The following is a 15,979-nucleotide window of genomic DNA, read 5'->3' as shown; positions in this document are numbered from 1 at the left end:
CGCTGTGCATTTATAGCGGTTTGCCCCAATAAACTGCTTTATTATACCTGCATCCCCTTGTGGTCTGGTTTCCGGCACCCTGACACACGACCATGAAATTTGGTAAGTAAAATGAGCATTTTGATAGGGTTTATTTTTTTTACTGACAGAGATCAGTTAGAGAGGGGTTTGAAGGGAGATGGTTTTATCCTGGAGTTGGGGCTATGGACAGGGATTTTTTAAAGGGAGGTGGAGGGTGGGAATTAGGATAGTTTTATCCCAAAGATGGCTTTAAGAAACCTACCTTATGTTCATCAATTTGGAAAAGGACAGTGTCTAGAATGAGACTTGGGGGAGGTGCTACATTCAGGCTTTGCTCAGCTTGTGTCAGCCAGTTGATAAAGTCTTGCAATGAATTCTGGAAATCTGTGGCCAAACTAAAAGCTTCTTCTAGTTTTCCCTGTGGGCAAAAAGTGATAAGATATAACATATGCAGACTGAAGCTACAAGACCAAAGCCACCATCATTTATTATTCAATAGATTTAAAGTGGAACTTCACTCTCTCAATCAACATGCACTTTTTTTTAAGCCTTATGCTGCTAGCATTAGAAAATAGATAGAAAAGTAAATCATATTTACTGGTTTTAAACTTTTTTTTTTTTTACATTTCTTTAGTTACTTCCTGGTTTTAATGCCTAGGCAAATTATGTCATACATCCCAGGAGTCTTCAGGAGAGGAGGGAGGGTTATCAGCTCAGCCTATGCCTGAGCTAACAGAAGATGGATTCCAGGAAGTAAGTGATACATGAATCATCTGCCCTTACTCAAGATGGCCACAACCAGAAATGCTAGCTGGGGTTTTTCCAAAATGATTTCTTAGCAAAAAAAAAAGCATGGGGACATGGATGGATGGGGCAGATTTCTTTGAATAATACAAATGAAATAAATAGCATTTTTGGTTTGTGGTGATCAGAAGCAGTGCAGTTCCACTTTATTTCTGAAACCTGTCCCCATGTATGAGGTTATGCAATGTCGTGTATTACCTTCCTCTCTTCCACCTTATTGTTGATGTTTTGCCACTTTCTCTTCAGTATGTTAACACTTTGATCGGTGACAGAACCAGATGAATCTTCCCGGGTGAGCAGCATTAGTTGTCCCTTGTCTAGAAGTTGTTTATACAGTTCCTCATTGTATTTGACCTCAGCATATAACTCCTATGAGAAAATATTTACCGAAAATATTTAACAAACTATAAATCAGAATGCGAGTCATGTGCTTGTAGTATACAAAGACATTTCTAAATGTTTTCATTTTCCAATCATGTTCACTTATTGCTAGAAAATTACTTAAAACCCTAAACAATTCTATATCTTCAAGGGCCCTGTAGAATAAAATAGTTGCAGTTGCAATACATTATGTAGCATTTTTTTCTCAACTGTTAATTGAACACATATTTGTATTCTCATGCACACAAACACAATAGAATACACATTTTAAAAATATAAAAAAGAGGGTTGTGTCAAGTACATAGATACCAAACATATCAAGCTTTAAAAATGTGCATGCCCAAAACGGTCTATAGACAAAGCTTTAAAGCTTGACAGATCATCAGTTTAGAATTAACTATAAATTATGGCTCTAAAATTATTAATATTATTCCAATGTTTACAGTAATAACTCATATGTGGCACAACCGCTGTTTGCATACATAGGCACGTTTGCATTTGTATGTGTGCGTTGAGCGATATCGATACTAATACTATTTAATTTTTTCCTTTAAAGCTGAAGTTTGGCAAAAAAAAAAAAAAAAGGGTAATTCTGACGTCTCTGTAAATTCCATATCTTGGAGTACAGAACAACGACATAGGCTGAATATTCATTGACCATGGGTTTTAGGCTGGTTCTGTTGAAGAGACATGCTGGGAAACGTGTCAATCAGCAGCTGCAGCCATTCAGTCGGAGGAGCTAATCAGTGAATTTTGACAGAGGCTGGTTCTTATTTGTGTAATGGAGGAGTCTGCTTTTATTTCTTCTTTCAGCCTGCTGGTAATTTTGTGTGTTTATAATTGTATTTTTGGGTATTTGCACTAAGGATTAAGGCTGACCACGCACTACGCAATATTGTACATTCTACTTTGGATCTGCTGGTGGCTGTGCGGTGTGGGGTTCCGTCTGATTGGATACTAATTTAATAGGTGGATTAGGTGGGTCCTCATATTGTGTGGTTTTGGTGAAGTATCAAAGTCACAGGGAACAAAAGTCAAAGGGAAGTATCGTCACTAAGAAACTGACTGATGAGCGGGGCTTCGGCAGAGCGAAAAAATGGATTTTTGTAAAAAAATTACCGTAAAATCCTTTTCTCTTAGCTCATTGACAGACGTAGTCCTCGGTGATACACCACCTTCGGGTTATGTTGCCTCCACAGGAGCAGGACTAGACAGGAAATTAAAAAGCTCTGGCCAGAGAGATTCGGGGGCGTGGCCTGGCGCAGCATGTGAGAGGACGTGTGTGAGAGGAGCTCCGCCGGACCGATCTCCTTTACCGCTAATCCTGCAGCCCTCCGGGCACGATAATCCTCCCTTCACCTCCCGCACACCCGCGGCACTGACCTCCGCATGTCTCCGCCGAAGAAAGGCTCGGAAGCTGCGGCAAAACTGGCTGCATTCCGGAGGCTGGAGAAGGAGGCCCCGATCCAAGATGGCGCCGGCCCGTTGCTCGTGGTGGAGGAGCCGGAGAGCCCTGCTACATCCAAGGTATTGGAAGCGATTGCCACCTGCCAGACCATGCTGACGACTAAAATCGAGGAGTTGAAGGTAGATATATCACTGATGCGTCAGGATATGCAGAAGCTAAGGGACAGAGTTGGTGAGGCTGAACACAGAATCAGCGAGGTGGAGGACTCCCTCCCCCCATTGCAAAGCTCCTCAGACAGGCTGCAGCAACAAGTACACCTTATCCTTCAAAAACAAGATGACATGGAGAATAGGCTGCGCCGCTGTAACTTGCGGTTCATTGGCCTCCCGGAGAGCTCTGAAGGTGCAGACCCCTCATCTTATTTGGAACAATTGCTCACTCAAACATATGGCAGAGAATCCTTTTCACCCACTTTTGTTGTGGAACGTGCACATCGCCTCTCGGGGCGTCCCCCCCCCTCAGGGTGCACCCCCCCGCACATTCATCGCTAAATTCCTGAACTATCGGGACAGAGATGCCATATTGCGCCTGGCCAGAGTTAAGGGGAACATTCCATTTGGAAATCACAAAATAGCGATTTTCCCCGACTTCTCTGCTGAGGTCCAGAGGCGCCGCAAGGCCTTTTTGGAGGTCAAACGCAGGCTGCGTATCAAGAATATCAAATACTCTATGTTGTACCCGGCCCGTCTTAGAGTGGAGGGTGAGGACCGAGCCCACTTCTTTGAGGATCCGGAAGCCGCCATCTCCTGGCTAGAAGGACTGGAAGCTAGAGCCTGACCACCTTGCCCTGGCGACTTCATGACACTTTCTCCCTGTTTGCCTGTGCCTTGTGCTGCTGCTGAGGTGGGGGGGGGCTTTGTAGATCCTGCGGAACTCAAGACTTTGTACCCCCCTTTCCCCCCCCCCCCCCCTCATTTCCCTGACCCACTGCTCCTGTGTTTGACCGGCGGAGCGCCCTAGCTCCACAGATGGAACTGATTTTTCTGTTCTCTTCCTATGGATTTCCACCTGCCCATAGGTTTTGCTACCCAGCGATACACCTGTTGGTTTTCGCCCCCTACACCCGCTCAGGCGTGTGTTTGTGCCCAACTCCCCTGTTGCCCCCTGCGACTTTTGCTGGACCTGGGCCTCCGGGCCCCCTTGTTTGTCCTAGTTGTATTTTGCTGTATTTTTGTTGATTATCCTGGGGGTCCCTGGCCTCCTGATCTTGCTTTTTACCAGTCGCATGTGGGCCTGTTCTGGTTGAGGCACTTGTTTGGGAACATGCCCGCACAAGTTGGGGTTGGTGGAGGGCAGGGAGGGGGGTTTGGGGTATTACCATTGTTTACAGTTTATAATTGGTACAATCTCTATACTGTTTCTGTTCTATGCACATTGACCTCAAGTAATAACTGCCTGCTCTTTTACTGCCGTTTATTAATGTTAGTGTATGACCGTGTTAGTGTATAATGTTAGTTCTGTGGCCTTATTGCCTGAGATCCTGGGAGCCTCCGCTCCACGCTCCGTATTACCCCTGCCATGGCCGCATTGAAATTGTTGACGTGGAATGTCAGGGGTATGCGCGATAAGATTAAACGGACGGCTGTCTTTAATGTCCTACGCCGTGTCCGGGCTGACATTATAGTACTGGTGGAGACACATTTGGAGGGCCGCGTACAGCAGTCTCTCAAGCAGCCTTGGGTTGGCTGGGTACATCACTCTGCATATAGCTCGCACTCCAGGGGTGTGGCGCTTCTGGTGGCCAAATCGGTGCATTTCCAGCTCCTAGGATCTCAGGTTGACCCAATGGGTAGATATGTCTTCCTTAAAACGTCAGTCTATGGGGAATTGATGCTTCTGATGGCTTTCTATGTGCCCCCCCCTTACTCTGCTGTGGTTATAATGGAGGGATTGGCGTTTATGGCACAATGCCCGGGGGCCCCGGTGATCTGGCTGGGCGACTTTAACAATGTGCTGGACTCGGGTCTGGATAGATCCGGTGGCGCCTCTCAGGCGCCGCCGGGGTCGTCCCCGACCAGGTTCTCCCGATTGGTGGAGAGCTTTGGTTTGACCGACTCCTGGCGCAGCAAGTACCCCGCTCAGCGTGCGTACTCCTGTTTCTCGGCTGCACACCATTCTATGTCACGCATTGATCTGATATTGATGTCTCGAACCCTGCTCCCCAGGTTACTGGCGGCAGGCTTCGCCCCACGGACTCTGTCTGATCACTGCCCTTATTGGATACTGTTGTCCTTGCCCTGCAATAGACCTCCCCCGGCCTGGCGCCTGAATCCCGCCTGGCTCCCCTTGGTGTCTGATGGTAACGACATTGAGGGGACCTGGACACAATTCTTTTCTGATAATGAGGGCACTGCCTCCCCGGCTGCAGTGTGGGAGGCATTTAAACTGTTCGCCAGATCCACTATGATTTCCAAAATTAAAGCTGTTAGAGCGCGGGCTGCTGAGGAGATCTCCAGGGCAATGGCGAATCTGCTTGAAGCTGAACAGGCCTTTATGGCGGACCCGACTCCGACGCATGAATCCCAGTATAAATTGACCTCTAAAGTCCTTTCCCAACTTGAATATGAGAAGGCGAAATCTAAGATGTTTTTTCAGAAGCAGAATCTGTTTGCACATGGAGAGCGGGCGGGGAAACTCCTCGCATATTTAGTTCATTGTGAGGATAGGCCCCCGGTAGTTATAACTTTGAAGGATGACCTGGGTAATGAGATCACCGATCCTGCTGCGGTGACACAGTGTTTCCGATCATTTTTTAGTACACTTTACACCTCTAGGGCCCCCGCTGACTGCACTGACATGCATGACTTTCTGGACTCTATTGCCTTTCCCACATTGACACCCGACCAGTTGGCGACCCTCGAGGCACCCATTTCTGTGGAGGAGATTGCAGCAGCCGTGTCCGAGTTCCCTAGATCTAAGGCCCCCGGCCTGGACGGCCTCCCGATTGAATTCTTCTCCCAATATTCGGAACTCCTTTCTCCTAAATTATTGGCTTTGTTTCAATCTCTGTTCAAGGATGCAGCCCTGCCCCCTTCTATGCGGGAGGCGCTCATTGTGCTCATCCCCAAGCCGGGCAAGGACTTGCACGCCCCAGAGTCTTACCGTCCCATCTCTTTGCTCCCAGTAGACACTAAAATCCTTGCGAAAATTTTATCCCTCCGTCTTAACAAGGTGATCCTTTCACTCATACACTCGGACCAGGCCGGGTTCATGCCTGGGAGGAACACCTCATTTAACCTTCGCCGGTTATTTATGAATCTCCAGGCACAACACGACGGAATGGGCGGCAGGGTGGTGGTCTCCTTGGACACGGCTAAAGCATTCGACTCGGTAGAGTGGCCATTTCTATGGACCTGTCTGGACCGATACGGCTTTGGACCTAATTTTATTAAGTGGGTCAAACTTCTATATAGCGCCCCGGTAGCTAGGGTCCTGGCCAACGGCTGGCAGTCGACCGCCTTCCCTTTATCCCGTGGCACTCGACAGGGGTGCCCCCTCTCCCCCCTGCTGTATGCCCTGGCCGCGGAGCCCCTGGCGATGGCCATTAGAGCACATCCCGGGATTCGTGGCCTACGTAAGGGACCGCTGGAGGAGAAAATCAGCATGTATGCTGATGACACTTTGTTATATTTGGAAGACTCTCGAGAATCCCTGCTCACAGCCCTTTCTTTAATTGAACGGTACGGACGGTTCTCCGGTTTTCAGATAAACTGGGATAAGTCACAAATTCTCCCGCTTGACGAGAGCCCGCAGGCGATCGCCCCCGCAAACCCGGCCCTGCAGTGTGTATCCCGCATTAAGTACTTAGGGATTCAGGTGACAGCTAGCTCAGCAGATTATGTCCCAGATAACGTTCAACCCTTGTTCCCTCTGCTTAAGGCCAAAATTCAAGTATGGTCCAAATTACCTCTGGGAGTGATGGGTAGGGTCAATTTAATTAAAATGATTCTTCTTCCCAAAATTCTCTATGTTGTATGGCATTCTCCTATATATCTGCCACTCAGGCTGTTTAAGCAGATGGAATCACTCCTCAAGACCTTTGTTTGGGGTGCTAACCGGCACAAGATCTCCTGGCGCAAACTCAAAAATCCTACAAATCTAGGGGGGTTGGCCCTGCCGGATTTCAATCTGTACTATCTGGCAGCTCAGTTGTCCCAGTTCTTTCACATTGATAAAACGGATAGAGAACGCTTCTTGACCCTGCTCTGCCCTGGGTGGGCTCATCCCCTCGGGGACCCCCTCCTAGTTATCCTTAGGGGCGTCAGGGGCTCGCCGGAGCCCCTGTGCCCCAGATCTCTCCTATATCACTATTGTCGGATCTGGGAGGTGGTAGCGTCCAGGCTTCGGTGCCCTCCGTTCCACACACTCACCCCTCTGTGGCATAATAGTACATTGCGCGAGTTCCTCTCCATCCCTGACCTGTCGATATGGAGTGGGAGGGGTATTCTCCTCCTTAGCCATATCTCCACGACCACTGGTCTGCGGTCTTACGAGACCCTGCAAGACCAGTTTGCGCTCCAGGGCCCCATGCACTACAGATACTTACAGCTCTCCCATGCTTATAGATCTCAATTCCCTGACGGCCCTCCTGAGATAGAATCGGTCACCACCCTTGAGATTGTTAAAAGTACAGAACCCAGTCACCTCATTTCCATGTTCTACTCTGAGCTCCACACGCCTTCCTCGACCACTTTAGCTTATGCACTTAAGACCCGCTGGGAGCGCAATGTGGGGGCCATGGAGGATGAGGAATGGGAGGATGCCCTGGAGACGTGCCGCAGAGTGTCGCCAAAACTGTCGGATCGCCTTACCCAGACCTTTATAATACACCAGGCTTATCTCACCCCGCTCAGACTGTCCAAATATCACCCTGACTTGGTCCCCTCTTGTCCTATGTGCGCAGACCCTGATGCTTCCTTCTTTCACCTATTGTGGAGCTGTCCCCAACTACAGACTCTATGGCAACAGGTAGTCACATTTCTGCACGACAAAATGGGGTCTCCTCTACAGCTCTCCCCTAAAGAGTGTCTCCTGGGGGTCTATCCGGATGGAGAGATGCCCAAATCCACTGTCATATTTCTTCAGGAAACTTTGTTTATAGCGCGTAAATTGATAGCCAGGCGGTGGATGAGACCTACTCCTCCTACTCTAGGATTGTGGATTAAGGAAATTAATAGTGTCATCCCATTTCATAGACTTTTATATAAACATAGGGGGTGCCCCCAGAAGTTCAACAAGATTTGGGACAAGTGGGTGCAGTGCCCTGACACAGCTCAGTAGTGCAGTGGGTAACTATTTTATGCTGACCGCCCCAATTGACCTAATATTGTCTGCTCAAGTGTTGGGCCGAAAGAAAGTAACTGACTACTGCCTTATTTTTACTATGTCTGTTCTGTTTCTAAGTGTTAATCACTGTGTATATTTGTATTTTTTTTTTACTTCTGTGTGTTATGAATCTGATCGAAGTTTCAATGCACGGTCTATTTTTGTATTGTACCAAAAGTTTCAATAAACCTCACTGTTTTGAAAAAAAAAAAAAAGCTCTGGCCACACCCTAGGGGCAGTCCCAGAGGGTATATCCTCTCTCTCTCTGCCTCAGCAAATCAGTTATGTGAAAAAGCAGTCTTTAGAGATTTTAACCCAACCCAACTCAAAAAACAGAGGGGCGGGGACTACGTCTGTCAATGAGCTAAGAGAAAAGGATTTTACGGTAAGATTTTACAAAAATCCATTTTTCTCTAGCGCTAATTGACAGACGTAGTCCTCGGTGATACACCACCTTCGGGACGTCCCAGAGCAGTATCACAAATGAGGGGTGGGAAAATGAAATCAAATCCCAATCTAGAAGGCCCAACCGGTGCCAACTAGAAGTTTACAATGCTCATCCTTAATGATGAGACTCAACAAAAAAAAAGAGAAAATTTTTTTTTTTTTTTTTCAAACAGAAAAAAACCCTCGAGGTAGACCACCGGTCTCCTCAAATTGCGGCCTGCAAAACCTTGCGGCCAAATGAGGCATCCGCCGATGCCGTCACATCAATTTTATAGAATTTTGTAAAGGTATGTACCGACGACCAGGTGGCCGCCTTACCTACCTGGACCACTGACGCCTGATGGCGAAAGGCCCAGGAAGTACTGAGCGCTCGAGTGGAGTGCGCCCTAACAGGGAACGGAGGACTCTGACCCTTAATAGAATAAGCCTGTACCACCGTTTGTCTAATCCATTTGGCAATGGTCGCGGCAGATGCAGGCAAAACCTTTCTGGGGCCATCCGTGATCACAAAAAGTGAATCCGTCTTACGGAATGATTCCGTAGCTTTCAGGTATACCCTGATTGCCCGAACCACATCTAAGGAATGCAACGCATGTTCCCGATGATGCTTGGGCTGAGGACACAAGGAAGGTAGTACAATATCTTCATTCAGATGAAAATCTGAAACCACCTTAGGAAGAAAAGATGGCTTAGGATGAAGTACTACCTTATCCCTATGAATCACTAGGTATGGGGACTGGCATGATAATGCAGCCAGTTCTGACACCCTGCGAGCAGAAGTAATAGCCACCAAGAAGGCCACCTTCTGGGATAAAGTAAGCAAGGGAATCTCCCTGATGTTTTCAAAGGGAGGTTTCTGTAGAACCGACAAAACCAAATTAAGATCCCAGGGCGGTAAGGGCGCGCGGACTGGAGGAGCCAGGTGCCGCACCCCCTGGATGAAATTCCGCACCAAGGGCTTGGTAGCTAAAGGTTTCTGAAAGAAGATTGCTAATGCTGAAACTTGACCCTTGATGGTGCTCAAGGCTAGCTTCTGCTCAACCCCTTGTTGCAAAAAGGCCAATATTCGAGTCACCGAATAGGTACGTGGAGGAAATCCTGAAGATTCGCACCACGCAATATAAGTCTTCCATGTGTGATAATAGACCTTGCTGGAAGTCGCTTTCCTTGCTTTAATAAGGGTAGGAATGACTGAAGTAGACAAACCTCTGTCCTTCAGTACTTGGGTCTCAATGGCCAGGCCATTAAACCCAGCGACTGTAAAGCATGATGGTAAATTGGTCCTTGAGACCACAGACACTCCCTGAGACGAAGTTCCCACGGAACGTCTGCGACTAGCATGTCCAAGTCGGCCAGGCCGGCTTGAGGAGGCCAGCCTAGAATTTCTAGGACCACTGGCGCTGATTGAATCTGAACCAGGCGTCCCTAGAGGTATCTGGCCCCGACCATCCGAGAAAGTCTGGTCGTTTTCTGTTCCCACACATTTATCAGATACCTGATTGTTATCAGGAAGGGTGATCTTTTCTGGTTGAACCTCAGGGACCGAAGTCACCCGACTAGAGGCTACTTGGCCTATCTGGTCAACCAGATCTGATTCCTGTGAGGTATAGGGACTAATCTTAGGAAAAGGTAAAGGAAAAGATCTATTCAGGGAACGGTAACTACCGCTTCCTGTAGTACTTAAATGTTGGAAGGGAAGAATCGCACCGGTAGTAGTGGTTGAAGCTCGATCTAATGTCCTGAATACCGGTGAAAACGTCCCCCCACCCTGAAACCGGGTGGGGGCGCACCTTCAGGCTGTGCACTCCTTTGCTTCGGGTTTGGCTGGGTTGGTCCTCTGCTTGTCCGACCAGCCCTTCTTGAACCCTCCTGGAGGAGTCTTGCCTTTCCCGCTAGTACCAGCCGGGCGCCCTTTATGGGCGGTAAAGAAAGGTCCTCGCTTGTTGCGAGGTCCCTTAGCTTTAGCAGCCTGTGGCAAAAAAGTGCTCTTGCCCCCAGTGGCATCCTTAATGATTTCATCTAGGTTGGCCCCAAATAAACGATTCCCCTGAAAAGGGAGATTTGTCAAGGTCTTTTTGGAACCTAGGTCAGCTGACCAGCATTTTAACCACAGCACACGTCTGAGGATCACCGCTGACATAGATGCATGCCCTAATAAGGGAGTAGTGTCCAAGGCTGCGTCACAGATAAACTGTAGCCCTTGTATAATCTGTTCCATCAAATCAGATGTCTCCTGGGGAATATCTTTTCCCCTAAGGTCTTGGCGTACCATTTTCGCCCATTCCGTAAGTGTCTGGGAAACTAGACCAATAACAATTACTGGTCTAAATGCTGACCCTATCAGAGAGAAGATAGTGCGGGACTCTGCTTCCATCTTTCGATCCACCGGATCCTTAAAGGACGAAGTGTCCTCCACTGGGATAACCATGGCTTTATTCAGCCTGGAAATAGGTGGATCCACCACTGGTGGTACCGTCCATTTCTTAATGATGGATTCCTCAAACGGATAGCGTCTAGCAATACGCTTGGAAATAGTAAAGGTACGTTTAGAATGCTCCCATTCTCCTTTAATCTGATTACTGAAACATTTGGGTACAGGAAAAACCTTCACCGTTTTGATGGGCTTATTAGTACCAAAAGGAATCTCTGTTTCAGTTGCCTCTGCCGGTAAAGCCTCAAGTTTTAAGGTTTCCTGCACTGCCACAACTAGTGCGTCCACCAATGCTTCTTCCTGAATTATAGCAGGAGAAGAAGCGTCCTCCTCACTGTCTGAGGGGGCTTTACCTGGGATAACAGCCCTTGCAGAGGAACCTGCAACTGCAGTGACCATCTCTGAATCTGAGTCAGAGGTGTCAGATAGTATAGGGGTAGGCGGGGGTCGCCTACTTGACCCCCGTCCCTGACAGGCCGCCTCCACCCGAGCCACCATAGACTCCAAAATTGCTGTAAATGACTCTACACTCTGTGCACCGGCGGGTCCCGTGGCCCCCTCGAGGGAAACAGGTGGGGGAATATGTGTGGCAGGGTCCATGATAATTCCAGTCACTTCCTGGATAATATAATTCAAAAATAAAAAAACTTTTTTTTTTTTTTTTTTCCAGACCCCCAGCGCCACAAAAAGCCCCTTAGTGTTACCTGCTAGGGATCCCTATCGATCGAGAGAGAGAGATAGACCCCCAGGCTCACCACTTGATGCTCAGAGGTTAACTGCAACAGGTTACAGCGCTGTCTTGACAAACAGGAAGTCTTTTGGCTGGCTGCCCAGGAAGAAAGGAGGCGGCTCCGCCCCTCTGCACGCCTTCCGGCGCCTCCCCTAGCTCCACGAGGTGTTAGGATCACCTCAAACATGGCCGCCCCCATGCTGGAGACACGAGGCTACGCCAAAATGGCGGCTCGTGCGATCCAGCAAAAAAAATGGCGGCGGCCTGTACTGAATAGCGGTGTGCTGCAGGGCACACAACACTCTCTCTGCATGGGGATTTGGCGTGGTTGGCGGTACCGGCCCTGGCGGACCGCATGGCCATTCGGGAGGCCTGCTAATAGCTGGAGATCTGATTAGGAAGGCAGTCTACATGTCCGTGGCTTCTGACTGGTAGGTAGCTTATTCTTATCACCGTAAGATTCCCAGAATGCCACAGATTACAATCTTTTTAACATGTATACAATTAGATTGTTAGCTCCCAAACCAAGCCTCCTGGCTTTTTGCACATAAAATCACACTCAAAGTAGGAGGATCTGTGTCATTTATAGGATAGAGAGGGACTCTATCTTACCATACAGAGAGGGGCCCGCGTTCACCACAAGACCCGTCAGGGGAAAAGGGGGAACTTACTACTCACCATACCGGAACCAGGCGGGCACCAACTCCTGACAGTACCCCTCTCCACCGGGGCGGGAGGGCTGTCGACCGATATGGACGCCGTGACTCATGGTCTTTGGCGTTTCAGCGAGACGTTTAACTCGCGGGGTCAGTCCTTTAATGGGACTTTGTCGCGGCCGACCCAGCGCGGAGCTATGGCCTGCACGCGCTCGTAGGCTGAACTGGGGTGACCACCGGATCTCAACATCCAGCCCGTCGCCCAGTTCAGCTTTCTTGCTTGAAGATCTCACAGAAACACTGGAGAAAAAAAGCTGTCTAAAAAATCCTTTAAGAAAAAAAATCTTGCCAGGACCTAAGATCCCAGCAAGGTATCTAGGTCCTTACTCCTAACTAGACAGAAAATAACTGATTTGCTGAGGCAAAGAGAGAGAGGATATACCCTCTGGGACTGCCCCTAGGGTGTGGCCAGAGCTTTTTAATTTCCTGTCTAGTCCTGCTCCTGTGGAGGCAACATAACCCGAAGGTGGTGTATCACCGAGGACTACGTCTGTCAATGAGCGCTAGAGAAATTACGCTTTGCAAAGAGTGAGGATATTCCCCAGTGCAGAAATAGGAGAAGTATGTCTGAGAAGCAAAAAGCAGCAACCCGTGTGGTGATCATCTTGCAGCGAAGCCTTGTGTATTTTTTTTTCTTTACAGCTTTAGGTAAATAACTTTTCTGTAATGATATATGTCCCACATTGTGCAGGCTGACGGATTCTGAAGAAATCTTCCTTGCATGGCTGTTGACATTTTGGTACTGTAGGTGTTAACAGGCTCCCCTCGCATGCCCCCTCCCACCCATTTCTCCATTCAGAAAAGTGATTGATCACACTCTCCCCATTCTCAGATCATGTCATGGATTGTGCTTGATTGCTCCTGGTCAGAGTAGCAGAAGAATGACAGCTTTGAAACCGGAAGAGACAAAATACTTGTCTTTTCCAAGTTCATTAGTTGCAGGGGAGATTGGGGAACATAGGTACCTTGAGCTTCCACTACTCAGCATCCTGACAGAGCTGGATAAATGGGAAAACCCAGGATCCAGGATGGGTGGAACTTTCTTACCACTCAAAAAGTGATCAGGAGGGTACGACAGCCACTGAGATCACTTTTACTGAAAAGCCAGTTACCAGCACAAAAGAACTGTACTAAGCCCACGGCTGTAACCCAGTGCTGGTTTTAAGCACTTGAGGTGCAGGACATTTAAATGGGGCCTATGCATGGCAAGTGGTATGAAACTCACAGTGGGATGCAGAGGGACATCTCTTAACATATAACACGTAGGATGGGTGCAGCAGCAAAAAACACTAGCATGTTCCAACACTAAGAAGAATAAATACTAAACTACTTTCTGGAAAATTTGCAGCACCTTGTCTTAACCAAATAAGAATTCTAGCTGTTCTGACGACATAGGGGGATGTTACCTGCTCCTAAATCAATGCACCTAATAAAATGACCACAGAGTGTATAGTTATTTCACACAGTGTCCTCACCATGTGAGCCTGCAGCTGCTCTCGAGCTGTTTCTGGTAGTCCACCAGTGGGCTTTGCTGCCGATAGTTGGCTTTCTATTCTGCTCTCCCACTGGATGAAATCTTCAATTTCCCCTGTGAAGCCTTGAGCCTAAAAAGGGAAGAATAAGATGTCCCAGTTCATAGCACAAAGCTTTGCAGTTTTTTTAGTGTTAATATTATGGCTGCCACTGAATAACAGATGTTGCACAAACCTGCTGAAGAGCCATATCTAGTTGCTGCTCTCTTTCTTCAGTTTTCTGTAGTACAGACTCCCACGAATGGTTCAGAGTTTCCAGCTTAGCTTTAAGGCTGTTAGCATCATCTCCAGCACTAGACTCCAGTAGTTCATTGCCAGCTTTGATCACAGTTTGCACTGTGCTTGCATGAGCAAGCACATCATTTTTCAGCACCTGTAAATTGAGAAAGGATGTGAGTAACAACAAACAGTCTTCTCATTTAGGGAACTGGTTGAAGGGCTGCTATATCTAATTGAGTGAACTGTAAAAAAAAAAACACCTTTGTCCCATGCTTTACTCTAGTAAATCCTTACACGAGGCATCTTGCTATACATATCATGCCTAATGTGCTTGGTATAAAGGGGTTATGCTGTTGCTCAAACATAAGAATATGTAGTCCTTTATAGGACACAATTTTCCCTTTGCTACGTAAGTTAGCATGGAGGAATCTGAATAGAGAATACCAGAAAGCAAGTCTATGCTAACAGGAAACAAAGGTCTTTTTTTCCTGGTTGAGAAGAATAAAATGTAATTGCTACATACCTTATCATGATGACAAATTTACTTTGAATTGTCAAAAATGTAAACAAGACCATCAACTGCATCAGCCACACAAACATTATTTAATGGACTTAATAAAACAGTGCACTGTTTACACTAGAACAGTAACATTAGTTTCATAAACAAGTACCATATCCTTTTACAGACTTACATGGTGCTTTGCAAGCTCAACCTCAATGATTTTGGGATCACCACTAATGGGCTTCTGAGCATCCAGAAGATCCTCTGTGTGTGTCAGCCAGGACATTACTTCAGCCAGTGCATGCTGGAATTGGCCAAGAGCCAGTAGAGCAGCCTCTAGCTTGTGCTATGGATACATAGACACAAAGTTAGCAGAAATGCCAGTTAACATATCCAAATAAAACATCCCAATGTATTCACTCCCCACCTGTCTGTGTGTGATCTTCTCTCCAAGATTCTCCCACAAATGTTTCAACTCTGTAAGTGGTCCTTGGATGATGTCGCGATCGGTGTCGTCAATGGCTTTCTTCAGCATTAGTTCCCCTTGATGATTCAACTTCTCCATTTCAATCTGCTGCTGATAAACCTCCACCTTAAACTCCTGCCAACAAAAGCATCTAATTTGTAAAAACACATTTTAAATAAGGCACAGAGACCATTGAATACACTGTAGCTCATGTATTTCTACCAAGCGTTTTATCTTAAAGGTCTAGCTTACCTTCATTTCATTGATCTGCTCTTTTACTGGATTGATATCAGTTCCCACAGGAGGCATATCACAAAGTTTTATAACAGCATTGTCCAGCCAGTCAAACATTGCCTAAAACAAAGGAAAATGTGTTTTTTTTACAATTCATTGTATAATCTACTTTTTTCTCTTAGAATTATCAGATAGGGATAAATATGAAATGCGTTCTGCACTGCAGTGAAACAAAAGCCTGGTCCTTTTTTCGAAATACTGCTGTTCGCAGCCTGGCATATCTCTATGCTAATCTGTAAAGAAACACAAGAGTTTCTGGTCTGCCAGTAATATGCTGTGTGATATAAGAAATTTCAGTCTACCAATAGGCACACTACTACTAAAAAGCTTCAAAAAACAATGTACAAACAGTGTGGGAAACACAAAAGTAAAAAAGATGAAGCGTTTGTCATATCATGTTGGTAACTTTATATCATTAAAGAGGATGTAAAGGCTAACTTTAAGTGTTGTTATAAAAATATTGCCCCCTCCCTCTAGCTATGCTGCATAGCATTTATAAAATATCAGTGGAAATATCTTTCCTTTAGTCTGCTCCGGTGCAGTCACACCGGCTCTTAATTCCTACAGCTGTGACTTCACCTGCCACCTTCCATTGCCCATCCATTTTTGGCGCTTCCTCCACACCCCTGCAGCCACCACTCCA

General features: G+C 47.0%; 1 protein-coding gene across 14 annotated transcripts in view; it reads right to left on the bottom strand.

Annotated features, from left to right (window-relative positions):
• MACF1 (microtubule actin crosslinking factor 1) overlaps nucleotides 1-15,979 on the bottom strand; it is a 483,848-nt gene that overhangs the window by 43,413 nt on the left and 424,456 nt on the right. For all 14 annotated transcript variants that reach the window (XM_082247546.1, XM_082247537.1, XM_082247539.1 and 11 more), the window contains 7 exons: nucleotides 15,295-15,396; nucleotides 15,004-15,177; nucleotides 14,767-14,922; nucleotides 14,031-14,228; nucleotides 13,799-13,927; nucleotides 1,024-1,194; nucleotides 284-439 (listed from right to left, as the gene is read on the bottom strand). In XM_082247546.1, the coding sequence (XP_082103672.1) occupies nucleotides 284-439; nucleotides 1,024-1,194; nucleotides 13,799-13,927; nucleotides 14,031-14,228; nucleotides 14,767-14,922; nucleotides 15,004-15,177; nucleotides 15,295-15,396 (1,086 nt within the window). The remainder of the gene's footprint in view (nucleotides 1-283; nucleotides 440-1,023; nucleotides 1,195-13,798; nucleotides 13,928-14,030; nucleotides 14,229-14,766; nucleotides 14,923-15,003; nucleotides 15,178-15,294; nucleotides 15,397-15,979) is intronic.

Source organism: Pelophylax lessonae (genome assembly GCF_965119305.1).
Source record: "Pelophylax lessonae genome assembly, chromosome: 2".
NCBI classification, from domain to species: Eukaryota; Metazoa; Chordata; class Amphibia; order Anura; family Ranidae; genus Pelophylax; species Pelophylax lessonae.
Note: the sequence above shows the minus strand (reverse complement) of the source record. Positions and strands in the feature narration are given on the sequence as shown.